The sequence below is a fragment of the Pseudophryne corroboree genome, chromosome 1, assembly GCF_028390025.1.
Source record: "Pseudophryne corroboree isolate aPseCor3 chromosome 1, aPseCor3.hap2, whole genome shotgun sequence".
NCBI classification, from domain to species: Eukaryota; Metazoa; Chordata; class Amphibia; order Anura; family Myobatrachidae; genus Pseudophryne; species Pseudophryne corroboree.
In genome coordinates, this window is record NC_086444.1 from 515,233,157 (window position 1) to 515,246,937 (window position 13,781).

Below are 13,781 nucleotides of genomic sequence, written 5' to 3' on the forward strand. Positions count from 1 at the left end.
GACGCGTCCATCCCACCAACGGCGTTACAGCACGATTCCACGAGTACTCACCTGGTTACTTCATCTCTTGCTGGAAGGTAAATAATCCCTGCAAGGGAATCTTTGCATGAACTGTTCACCTCCAGCTGTAATCAACTGAGAACGGTAAGCTCAGTGAGTCAATGAGCACAAGCAGGTGAGCCTGCAACGAGCTGAGGCACTGCTACTTTGACATTCAAAACTGCATTTATATTGGATTTTAGCAAAGACACAATGTTGTTTTTATAAAAATGCTACAGTGATATAATTGAAGACACTTGTTAAAATACGTTGGTCAAGTATTGAATGTGGCGCTGCCCAATTGCTGACATGGGATAATTATAGCCAATATGAAAAATTAATACACACTTTAATTAGAGATGAGCCTTTTTACACGGGTCCGAGGCAGACTCGGATCTTCCCGCCTTGCTCGGCTAACCCGAGCGCGCCCGAACGTCATCATCCCGCTGTCGGATTCTCGCGAGGCTCGTATTCTATCGCGAGACTCGGATTCTATATAAGGAGCCGCGCGTCGCCGCCATTTTCACACGTGCATTGAGATTGATAGGGAGAGGACGTGGCTGGCGTCCTCTCCGTTTAGAGTAGACTAGAGAGTAGTAGAGAGTAGAGACACTTGATTTACTAGTTTTGGGGAGCATATTAGGACGGAGTACTACTTGCTGATAGTGTGACCAGTGACCACCAGTTTAATTAATCCGTTCTCTGCCTGAAAAAAAACGATACACAGTGTGACATAGTCACATACCATATCTGTGCTCAGCCTCAGTGTGCCCTCAGTGTGCTGCATCATCTATGTAATACTGTATATCTGACTGTGCTGAGTGCTCACTGCTCACACAGCTTAATTGTGGGGGAGACTGGGGAGCAGTTATAGCAGGAGTACATATTTTAACAGTGCACACTTTTGCTGCCAGAGTGCCAGTGCCAGTGTGACTGACCAGTGACCACTGACCACCAGTATATTGTGATTGTCTGCCTGAAAAAGTTAAACACTCGTCGTGTGGTGTTTTTATTCTATAAACGCATTCTGCTGACAGTGTCCAGCAGGTCCGTCATTATATAATATATACCTGTCCGGCTGCAGTAGTGATATATATATATATATTTTTTATATCATTATCATCCAGTCTATATTAGCAGCAGACGCAGTACGGTAGTCCACGGCTGTAGCTACCTCTGTGTCGGCAGTCGCTCGTCCATCCATAATTGTATACCACCTACCCGTGGTGTTTTTTTTTTTTCTATCTTCTTGATACTAGTAGCTTACTTTAGGAGTCTGCAGTGCTGAGCTGACAGTGTCCAGCAGGTCCGTCATTATATAATATATACCTGTCCGGCTGCAGTAGTGATATATATATATATTTTTTATATCATTATCATCCAGTCTATATTAGCAGCAGACGCAGTACGGTAGTCCACGGCTGTAGCTACCTCTGTGTCGGCAGTCGCTAGTCCATCCATAATTGTATACCACCTACCTGTGGTGTTTTTTTTTTTTCTATCTTCTTGATACTACTAGTAGCTTACTTTAGGAGTCTGCAGTGCTGAGCTGACAGTGTCCAGCAGGTCCGTCATTATATAATATATACCTGTCCTGCTGCAGTAGTGATATATATATATATTTTTTATATCATTATCATCCAGTCTATATTAGCAGCAGACGCAGTACGGTAGTCCACAGCTGTAGCTACCTCTGTGTCGGCAGTCGCTCGTCCATCCATAATTGTATACCACCTACCTGTGGTGTTTTTTTTTTCTATCTTCTTGATACTACTAGTAGCTTACTTTAGGAGTCTGCAGTGCTGAGCTGACAGTGTCCAGCAGGTCCGTCATTATATAATATATACCTGTCCGGCTGCAGTAGTGATATATAAATATATTTTTTATATCATTATCATCCAGTCTATATTAGCAGCAGACGCAGTACGGTAGTCCACGGCTGTAGCTACCTCTATGTCGGCAGTCGCTCGTCAATCCATAAGTATACTAGTATCCATCCATCTCCATTGTTTACCTGAGGTGCCTTTTAGTTGTGCCTATTAAAATATGGAGAACAAAAATGTTGAGGTTCCAAAAATAGGGAAAGATCAAGATCGACTTCCACCTCGTGCTGAAGCTGCTGCCACTAGTCATGGCCGACACGATGAAATGCCAGCAACGTAGTCTGCCAAGGCCGATGCCCAATGTCATAGTACAGAGCATGTAAAATCCAAAACACCAAATATCAGTAAAAAAAGGACTCAAAAATCTAAAATAAAATTGTCGGAGGAGAAGCGTAAACTTGCCAATATGCCATTTACCACACGGAGTGGCAAGGAACGGCTGAGGCCCTGGCCTATGTTCATGGCTAGTGGTTCAGCTTCACATGAGGATGGAAGCACTCAGCCTCTCGCTAGAAAAATGAAAAGACTCAAGCTGGCAAAAGCACAGCAAAGAACTGTGCGTTCTTCGAAATCACAAATCCACAAGGAGAGTCCAATTGTGTCGTTTGCGATGCCTGACCTTCCCAACACTGGACGTGAAGAGCATGCGCCTTCCACCATTTGCACGCCCCATGCAAGTGCTGGAAGGAGCACCCGCAGTCCAGTTCCTGATAGTCAGATTGAAGATGTCAGTGTTGAAGTACACCAGGATGAGGAGGATATGGGTGTTGCTGGGGAGGAAATTGACCAGGAGGATTCTGATGGTGAGGTGGTTTGTTTAAGTCAGGCACCCGGGGAGACACCTGTTGTCCGTGGGAGGAATAGGGCCATTGACATGCCTGGTGAAAATACCAAAAAAATCAGCTCTTCGGTGTGGAAGTATTTCAACAGAAATGCGGACAACATTTGTCAAGCCGTGTGTTGCCTTTGTCAAGCTGTAATAAGTAGGGGTAAGGACGTTACCACCTCGGAACATCCTCCTTTATACGTCACCTGCAGCGCATTCATCATAAGTCAGTGACAAGTTCAAAAACTTTGGGCGACAGCGGAAGCAGTCCACTGACCAGTAAATCCCTTCCTCTTGTAAACAAGCTCACGCAAACCACCCCACCAACTCCCTCAGTGTCAATTTCCTCCTTCCCCAGGAATGCCAATAGTCCTGCAGGCCATGTCACTGGCAATTATGACGAGTCCTCTCCTGCCTGGGATTCCTCCGATGCATCCTTGCGTGTAACGCCTACTGCTGCTGGCGCTGCTGTTGTTGCTGCTGGGAGTCGATGGTCATCCCAGAGGGGAAGTCGTACTCGTAAGACAACTTTTACTACTTCCACCAAGCAATTGACTGTCCAACAGTCCTTTGCGAGGAAGATGAAATATCACAGCAGTCATCCTGCTGCAAAGCGGATAACTGAGGCCTTGGCATCCTGGGCGGTGAGAAACGTGGTTCCGGTATCCATCATTACTGCAGAGGCAACTAGAGACTTGTTGGAGGTACTGTGTCCCCGGTACCAAATACCATCTAGGTTCCATTTCTCTAGGCAGGCGATACCGAAAATGTACACAGACCTCAGAAAAAGACTCACCAGTGTCCTAAAAAATGCAGTTGTACCCAATGTCCACTTAACCACGGACATGTGGACAAGTGGAGCAGGGAAGGCTCAGGACTATATGACTGTGACAGCCCACTGGGTAGATGTATGGACTCCCGCCGCAAGAACAGCAGCGGCGGCACCAGTAGCAGCATCTCGCAAACGCCAACTCTTTCCTAGGCAGGCTACGCTTTGTATCACCGCTTTCCAGAATACGCACACAGCTAAAAACCTCTTACGGCAACTGAGGAAGATCATCGCAGAATGGCTTACCCCAATTGGACTCTCCTGTGGATTTGTGGCATCGGACAACGCCAGCAATATTGTGTGTGCATTAAATATGGGCAAATTCCAGCACGTCCCATGTTTTGCACATACCTTGAATTTGGTGGTGCAGAATTATTTAAAAAACGAGAGGGGCGTGCAAGAGATGCTGTCGGTGGCCAGAAGAATTGCGGGACACTTTCGGCGTACAGGCACCACGTACAGAAGACTGGAGCACCACCAAAAACGCCTGAACCTGCCCTGCCATCATCTGAAGCAAGAAGTGGTAACGAGGTGGAATTCAACCCTCTATATGCTTCAGAGGTTGGAGGAGCAGCAAAAGGCCATTCAAGCCTATACAACTGAGCACGATATAGGAGGTGGAATGCACCTGTCTCAAGCGCAGTGGAGAATGATTTCAACGTTGTGCAAGGTTCTGCAACCTTTTGAACTTGCCACACGTGAAGTCAGTTCAGACACTGCCAGCCTGAGTCAGGTCATTCCCCTCATCAGGCTTTTGCAGAAGAAGCTGGAGACATTGAAGGAGGAGCTAACACAGAGCGATTCCGCTAGGCATGTGGGACTTGTGGATGGAGCCCTTAATTCGCTTAACAAGGATTCACGGGTGGTCAATCTGTTGAAATCAGAGCACTACATTTTGGCCACCGTGCTCGATCCTAGATTTAAAACCTACCTTGGATCTCTCTTTCCAGCAGACACAAAATTGTCAAGTCAAGCGGAACGCGACCTGTCAACATCTCCTCCTTCACATTCTCCCGCAACTGGGGGTGCGAGGAAAAGGCTCAGAATTCCGAGCCCACCCGCTGGCGGTGATGCAGGGCAGTCTGGAGCGACTGCTGATGCTGACATCTGGTCCGGACTGAAGGACCTGACAACGATTACGGACATGTCGTCTACTGTCACTGCATATGGTTCTCTCCCCATTGAAAGAATGGTGGAGGATTATATGAGTGACCGCATCCAAGTAGGCACGTCAGACAGTCCGTACTTATACTGGCAGGAAAAAGAGGCAATTTGGAGGCCCTTGCACAAACTGGCTTTATTCTACCTAAGTTGCCCTCCCACAAGTGTGTACTCCGAAAGAGTGTTTAGTGCCGCCGCTCACCTTGTCAGCAATCGGCGTACGAGGTTACATCCAGAAAATGTGGAGAAGATGATGTTCATTAAAATTAATTATAATCAATTCCTCCGTGGAGACATTGACCAGCAGCAATTGCCTCCACAAAGTACACAGGGAGCTGAGATGGTGGATTCCAGTGGGGACGAATTGATAATCTGTGAGGAGGGGGATGTACACGGTGATATATCGGAGGATGATGATGAGGTGGACATCTTGCCTCTGTAGAGCCAGTTTGTGCAAGGAGAGATTAATTGCTTCTTTTTTGGTGGGGGTCCAAACCAACCCGTCATTTCAGTCACAGTCGTGTGGCAGACCCTGTCACTGAAATGATGGGTTGGTTAAAGTGTGCATGTCCTGTTTATACAACATAAGGGTGGGTGGGAGGGCCCAAGGACAATTCCATCTTGCACCTCTTTTTTCTTTCATTTTTCTTTGCGTCATGTGCTGTTTGGGGGGTGTTTTTTGGAAGGGCCATCCTGCGTGACACTGCAGTGCCACTCCTAGATGGGCCAGGTGTTTGTGTCGGCCACTAGGGTCGCTTAGCTTACTCACACAGCTACCTCATTGCGCCTCTTTTTTTCTTTGCTTCATGTGCTGTTTGGGGAGTGTTTTTTGGAAGGGCCATCCTGCGTGACACTGCAGTGCCACTCCTAGATGGGCCAGGTGTGTGTGTCGGCCACTAGGGTCGCTTAGCTTACTCACACAGCTACCTTATTGCGCCTCTTTTTTTCTTTGCGTCATGTGCTGTTTGGGGAGTGTTTTTTGGAAGGGCCATCCTGCGTGACACTGCAGTGCCACTCCTAGATGGGCCAGGTGTTTGTGTCGGCCACTTGGGTCGCTTAGCTTAGCCATCCAGCGACCTCGGTGCAAATTTTAGGACTAAAAATAATATTGTGAGGTGTGAGGTGTTCAGAATAGACTGAAAATGAGTGGAAATTATGGTTATTGAGGTTAATAATACTTTGGGATCAAAATGACCCCCAAATTCTATGATTTAAGCTGTTTTTTAGGGTTTTTTAAAAAAAACACCCGAATCCAAAACACACCCGAATCCGACAAAAAAAATTCGGTGAGGTTTTGCCAAAACGCGTTCGAACCCAAAACACGGCCGCGGAACCGAACCCAAAACCAAAACCAAAACCCGAAAAATTTCCGGTGCTCATCACTAACTTTAATATCCAAAGTAACATATAACTTGTAAAAATATCACACCGAGCATTGTGTGATAATACATAAAATACAGAAGGAGTCCTACCGAGGATATACGTGGGGGAGCTGCAGGTGATGATTTATGCAGGGAAGTCCGGACTTGCCCTGCATATGCTCCCAGATCTTAAAGTCCTCACTATGGCAGGTGTCACTCCTCTGGTCCAGGTGATGGTAAGGCCGTCCAACCGGGGGATGTCGCCAACGTGTTTCGGAACACACAAGGTTCCTTTCTCAAGGCAGGACCTTGAGAAAGGAACCTTGTGTGTTCCGAAATGCGTTGACGACATCCCCCGGTTGGACGGCCTTACCATCACCTGGACCAGAGGAGTGACACCTGCCGTAGTGAGGACTTTAAGATCTGGGAGCATATGCAGGACAAGTCCGGACTTCCCTGCATAAATCATCACCTGCAGCTCCCCCACGTATATCCTCGGTAGGACTCCTTCTGTATTTTATGTATTATCACACAATGCTCGGTGTGATATTTTTACAAGTTATATGTTACTTTGGATATTAAAGTGTGTATTAATTTTACATATTGGCTATAATTATCCCATGTCAGCAATTTGGCAGCGCCACATTCAATACTTGACCAACGTATTTCTCTATATTTATTGTAGTGGGGTAGGGTACCCCATCCATGTATTGAAAGGCTAGCTCATACCCAAGTGAAGCGCTATAGGTACTCTGTCACCCACTATACATTGAAGACACTTGTTGTTTGCTGCTGTGTCGTATTTATACGACAAATGTCACGTGACTATTTTTTTAAAATATTTTTCTTATACAGCATTGGATGCCGTTAATTAATCAATTTTAAATGATATTAAATGTTTGTCAATTCATCTATATATAAGCTTTTTTTATTAAGAGTTATAAAGATATTTAAATCAACTAGTGAAGTGTGTGTACTCGTTCATTTATGCACCTGAATTTTATTAGCGCAGTAAGGTGGTCATTCCGAGTTGATCGCTCGCTAGCAGTTTTTAGCAGCCGTGCAAATGCTATTCCACCTCCCACTGGGAGTGTATGTTAGCTTAGCAGAAGTGCGAACGAAAGAATCGCAGAGCGGCTACAAATTTATTTTGTGCAGTTTTAGAGTAGCTCCAAACCTACCCCCAGCTTGCGATCACTTCAGACTGTTCAGTTCCTGTTTTGACGTCACGAACACGCCCTGCGTTTGGCCAGCCACGCCTGCATTTTTCCTGGCACGTCTGCGTTTTTTCGAACACTCCCTGAAAACGGTCAGTTTACACCCAGAAACGCCCACTTCATGTCAATCACTCTGCGGCCAGCAGTGCGACTGAAAAGCGTCGCTAGACCCTGTGTGAAACTACATCGTTCGTTGTGATATTACTTTGCGCGTGCGCATTGCACCGCATGCGCAGAAGTGCCGTTTTTTCCCCTCATCGCTGCACAGCGAACGAATGCAGCTAGCGATCAACTCGGAATGACCCCCTAAGTCATTAGTAAAATTGTGTTTTTCCTCTAGACTTAAGTTGCCATTACTATTAGCTGTGTGTACACAGACACAGCTGGACCTAACTGCTGCTCGGTATATGTACTAAAATATTGGCACTCTAATTATATGTACTTGAGTGTATGTACACATAAATTCATTAGCGTCTGGAAAAGTTGTGTGAAATCTTCCTTTTTGCCTTTTATATACAGTATACATAGAAGAAAAACCAAGGCTCACTATCTAATGTCTTTAGGGAAACCCATGGATGCGTCATTCTTCATTTACCATTCGGTTGCCAGCGTAATTTCTGCTGTTGTGTTTGGACATCGTTTCACCATTGATGACATCTCTTTCCAGAAACTGGTTGAAGGAAACAGCTATCTCGTTCAAAGCTTGGGCTCTAACTGGGGAAGAGTAAGTAACAGCACAAATGATACATTGCAATAAGCAGAAATATAAATACCATCAATGGCTAAGCGCTAATCTAAATAAATATTACAAGTAAATACAAAAATATTTATTCCAATATTTTAAAAATCTTTGATTATAAATAAATATATATATATATATATATATATATATATATATATTTATATATATATATATATTTTAACAAATGGAAAAATATTTTAAAACAGGCTTAAAAATATAAAATACAGCATGTATACTACATTATATAGGTTGCCATGCAAAATTTGTACTCAAACAATGTTGCTAAATATTAGGATCAATTATTAATATTAAAAATAAGAATTTACTTACCGATAATTCTATTTCTCATAGTCCGTAGTGGATGCTGGGACTCCGTAAGGACCATGGGGAATAGCGGCTCCGCAGGAGACTGGGCACAAAAGTAAAAGCTTGAACTAGCTGGTGTGCACTGGCTCCTCCCCCTATGACCCTCCTCCAAGCCTCAGTTAGGATACTGTGCCCGGACGAGCGTACATAATAAGGAAGGATATTGAATCCCGGGTAAGACTCATACCAGCCACACCAATCACACCGTACAACCTGTGATCTGAACCCAGTTAACAGTATGATAAACGAAGGAGCCTCTGAAAAGATGGCTCACAACAATAATAACCCGAATTTTGTAACAATAACTATATACAAGTATTGCAGACAATCCGCACTTGGGATGGGTCTGGGACTCAGGGTCGACAGCACAAAGGTCGACACACTTTAGGTCGATGCCAATTGGTCGACACACATTAGGTTGACAGGGTCAAAAGGTCGACAGGGTCAAAAGGTCGACAACAACAAGGTCGACATGGAAAAAGGTCGACATGAGTTTTTTATGTTTTTTTGGTGTCGTTTTCTTCGTAGAGTGACCGGGAACCCGAATTAGTGCACCGCGTTCGCTCGCCATGCTTCGGGCATGGTGCCTTCGCTCCGCTCCGCTTCGCTCGGCACACTTTACCATTCCAATCGTAGTCCACGTGGATCGTTAAGTATGAAAAGGTTCAAAAAAAGAAAAAAATCGTGAAAAACTCATGTCGACCTTTTTCCATGTCGACCTTGATCCTGTCGACCTTTTGACCCTGTCGACCTTTTGACCCTGTCGAACTAATGCGTGTCGACCAATTGGCGTCGACCTAAAGTGTGTCGACCTTTGTGCTGTCGACCTGGAGTCCGGATACCCTTGGGATGGGCGCCCAGCATCCACTACGGACTATGAGAAATAGAATTATCGGTAAGTAAATTCTTATTTTCTCTAACGTCCTAAGTGGATGCTGGGACTCCGTAAGGACCATGGGGATTATACCAAAGCTCCCAAACGGGCGGGAGAGTGCGGATGACTCTGCAGCACCAAATGAGAGAACTCCAGGTCCTCCTCAGCCAGGGTATCAAATTTGTAGAATTTAGCAAACGTGTTTGCCCCTGACCAAGTAGCTGCTCGGCAAAGTTGTAAAGCCGAGACCCCTCGGGCAGCCGCCCAAGATGAGCCCACCATCCTTGTGGAATGGGCTTTTACAGATTTTGGCTGTGGCAGGCCTGCCACAGAATGTGCAAGCTGAATTGTACTACAAATCCAACGAGCAATCGTCTGCTTAGAAGCAGGAGCACCCAGCTTGTTGGGTGCATACAGGATAAACAGCGAGTCAGATTTCCTGATTCCAGCCGTCCTGGAAATATATATTTTCAGGGCCCTGACTACGTCCAGTAACTTGGAGTCCTCCAAGTCCCTAGTAGCCGCAGGCACCACAATAGGCTGGTTCACGTGAAACGCTGAAACCACCTTTGGGAGAAATTGAGGACGAGTCCTCAATTCTGCCCTATCCGTGTGAAAAATCAGGTAAGGGCTTTTATAAGATAAAGCCGCCAATTCTGAGACACGCCTGGCTGAAGCCAGGGCTAACAGCATTACCACCTTCCATGTGAGATATTTTAATTCCACAGTGGTGAGTGGTTCAAACCAATGTGATTTTAGGAACCCCAAAACCACATTGAGATCCCAAGGTGCCACCGGGGGCACAAAAGGAGGCTGTATATGCAGTACCCCTTTGACAAACGTCTGGACTTCAGGCACTGAAGCCAGTTCTTTTTGGAAGAAAATCGACAGGGCCGAAATTTGAACCTTAATGGACCCTAATTTTAGGCCCATAGACAGTCCTGTTTGCAGGAAATGCAGGAAACGACCCAGTTGAAATTCCTCTGTAGGGGCCTTCCTGGCCTCACACCACGCAACATATTTACGCCAAATACGGTGATAATGTTGCACGGTTACATCCTTCCTGGCTTTGATCAGGGTAGGGATGACTTCATCCGGAATGCCTTTTTCCTTCAGGATCCGGCGTTCAACCGCCATGCCGTCAAACGCAGCCGCGTTAAGTCTTGGAACAGACAAGGTCCCTGCTGGAGCAGGTCCTTTCTTAGAGGTAGAGGCCACGGGTCCTCCGTGAGCATCTCTTGAAGTTCCGGGTACCAAGTCCTTCTTGGCCAATCCGGAACCACAAGTATAGTTCTTACTCCTCTCCTTTTTATGATTCTCAGTACTTTTGGTATGAGAGGCAGAGGAGGGAACACATACACTGACTGGTACACCCATGGTGTTACCAGAGCGTCCACCGCTATTGCCTGAGGGTCCCTTAACCTGGCGCAATATCTGTCTAGTTTTTTGTTGAGACGGGACGCCATCATGTCCACCTTTGGTTTTTCCCAACGGTTTACCATCTCTTGGAAGACTTCTGGATGAAGTCCCCACTCCCCCGGGTGAAGGTCGTGTCTGCTGAGGAAGTCCGCTTCCCAGTTGTCCACTCCCGGAATGAACACTGCTGACAGTGCTATCACATGATTCTCCGCCCAGCGAAGAATCCTTGCAGCTTCTGCCATCGCCCTCCTGCTTCTCGTGCCGCCCTGTCTGTTTACGTGGGCGACTGACGTGATGTTGTCCGATTGGATCAATACCGCCTGACCCTGAAGCAGGGTTTTTGCTTGACTTAGGGCATTGTAAATGGCCCTTAGTTCCAGAATGTTTATATGAAGAGATGTTTCCATGCTTGACCACAAGCCCTGGAAATTTTGTCCCTGTGTGACTGCTCCCCAGCCTCTCAGGCTGGCATCTGTGGTCACCAGGATCCAATCCTGAATGCCGAATCTGCGGCCCTCTAGTAGATGAGCACTCTGCAGCCACCACAGAAGAGACACCCTTGTCCTTGGCGACAGGGTTATCCGCTGATGCATCTGAAGATGCGATCCGGACCATTTGTCCAGAAGATCCCACTGAAACGTTCTTGCATGGAATCTTCCGAATGGAATCGCTTCGTAAGAAGCCACCATTTTTCCCAGGACCCTCGTGCACTGATGCACTGACACCTGGCCTGGTTTTAGGAGATTCCTGACTAGCTCGGATAACTCCCTGGCCTTCTCCTCTGGGAGAAACACCTTTTTCTGGACTGTGTCCAGAATCATTCCTAGGAACAGGAGACGTGTCGTTGGAATCAGCTGCGATTTTGGAATATTTAGAATCCACCCGTGCTGACGTAACACTAACTGAGATAGTGCTACTCCGACTTCTAACTGTTCCCTGGACCTTGCCCTTATCAGGAGATCGTCCAAATAAGGGATAATTAAAACGCCTTTTCTTCGAAGAAGAATCATCATTTCGGCCATTACCTTGGTAAAGACCCGAGGTGCCGTGGACAATCCAAACGGCAGCGTCTGAAACTGATAATGACAGTTTTGTACTACAAACCTGAGGTACCCTTGGTGAGAAGGGTAGGTTGGGACGTGGAGATAAGCATCTTTGATGTCCAGAGACACCATATAGTCCCCTTCTTCCAGGTTTGCTATCACTGCTCTGAGTGACTCCATCTTGAATTTGAACCTCTTTATGTAAGTGTTCAAGGATTTTAGATTTAAAATTGGTCCCACCGAGCCGTCCGGCTTCGGTACCACAAACAGCGTGGAATAATACCCCTTTCCCTGTTGTAGGAGAGGTACCTTGATTATCACCTGCTGGGAATACAGCTTGTGAATGGCTTCCAAAACTGCCTCCCTGTCGGAGGGAGACTTTGGTAGAGCAGACTTCAGGAACCGGCGAGGGGGAGACGTCTCGAATTCCAGTTTGTACCCCTGTGATACTACCTGCAGAATCCAGGGGTCCACTTGCGAGTGAGCCCACTGCGCGTTGAAATTTTTGAGACGGGCCCCCACCGTGTCCGAGTCCGCTTGTAAAGCCCCAGCGTCATGCTGAAGACTTGGCAGAAGCAGAGGAGGGCTTCTGCTCCTGGGAAGAGGCTGCCTGGTGCAGTCTTTTTCCTCTTCCTCTGCCCCGGGGCAGAAATGAGTGGCCTTTTGCCCGCCTGTACTTATGGGAACGAAAGGACTGAGTTTGAAAAGACGGTGTCTTTTTCTGCTGAGAGGTGACCTGGGGTAAAAAGGTGGACTTTCCGGCCGTTGCCGTGGCCACCAGGTCCGATAGACCGGCCCCAAATAACTCCTCCCCTTTAAACGGCAATACTTCCATATGTCGTTTGGAATCCGCATCCCCTGACCACTGTCGCGTCCATAACGCTCTTCTGGCAGAAATGGACATAGCTCTCACTCTTGATGCCAGGGTGCAAATATCCCTCTGTGCATCACGCATATATAGTAATGCATCCTTCAAATGCTCTATAGTTAGTAATATACTGTCCCTATCCAGGGTATCAATATTTTCAGTCAGGGAATCCGACCACGCAACTCCAGCACTGCACATCCAGGCTGATGCGATTGCTGGTCGCAGTATAACACCAGTATGTGTGTATATACCCTTCAGGATATTTTCCAGCCTTCTATCCGCTGGTTCTTTGAGGGTGGCCGTATCAGGAGACGGTAACGCTACTTGTTTAGATAAACGTGTGAGCGCTTTATCTACTCTAGGGGGTGTTTCCCAACGCGCCCTAACCTCTGGCGGGAAAGGGTATAGTGCCAATAATTTATTAGAAATTAGCACTTTTTTTATCGGGGGAAACCCACGCTTTATCACACACCTCATTTAATTCATCTGACTCAGGAAAAGCTACTGGTAGTTTTTTCACTCCCCACATAATACCCTTCTTTGTAGTACTTGTAGTGTCAGATATGTTCAATGCCTCCTTCATTGCCGTGATCATGTAACGTGTGGCCCTACTGGACATTACGTTTGTCTCCTCACCGTCGACACTGGACTCAGTATCCGTGTCTGGGTCTGTGTCGACCCACTGAGGTAACGGGCGTTTTATCGCCCCTGACGGTGTCTGAGACGCCTGGACAGGCACTAATTGATTTGTCGGCTGTCTCATGTCGTCAACAGTTTTTTGTAAAGTGCTGACATTGTCACGTAGTTCTTTAAATACAACCATCCAGTCAGGTGTCGACTCCCTAGGGGGTGACATCACTAATACAGGCAATTGCTCTGCTTCCACATCATTTTCCTCCTCATACATGTCGACACAATCGTACCGACACCCAGCACACACACAGGGAATGCTCTGATAGAGGACAGGACCCCACTAGCCCTTTGGGGAGACAGAGGGAGAGTTTGCCAGCACACACCAGAGCGCTATATATATATATATATATAGGGATAACCTTATATAAGTGTTACTCCCTTTTATAGCTGCTGTTTATAATTTAGCTGCCAATAGTGCCCCCCCTCTCTCGTTTTTACCCTGATTCTGTAGGGACTGCAG

General features: G+C 46.5%; 1 protein-coding gene across 2 annotated transcripts in view; it reads left to right on the forward strand.

The window, feature by feature from the left end:
• LOC134896570 (cytochrome P450 2J2-like) overlaps positions 1-13,781 on the forward strand; it is a 129,277-nt gene that overhangs the window by 21,224 nt on the left and 94,272 nt on the right. For both annotated transcript variants that reach the window (XM_063913928.1, XM_063913929.1), the window contains one exon: positions 7,880-8,040. In XM_063913928.1, coding sequence (XP_063769998.1) covers positions 7,880-8,040 — 161 coding nt within the window. The remainder of the gene's footprint in view (positions 1-7,879; positions 8,041-13,781) is intronic.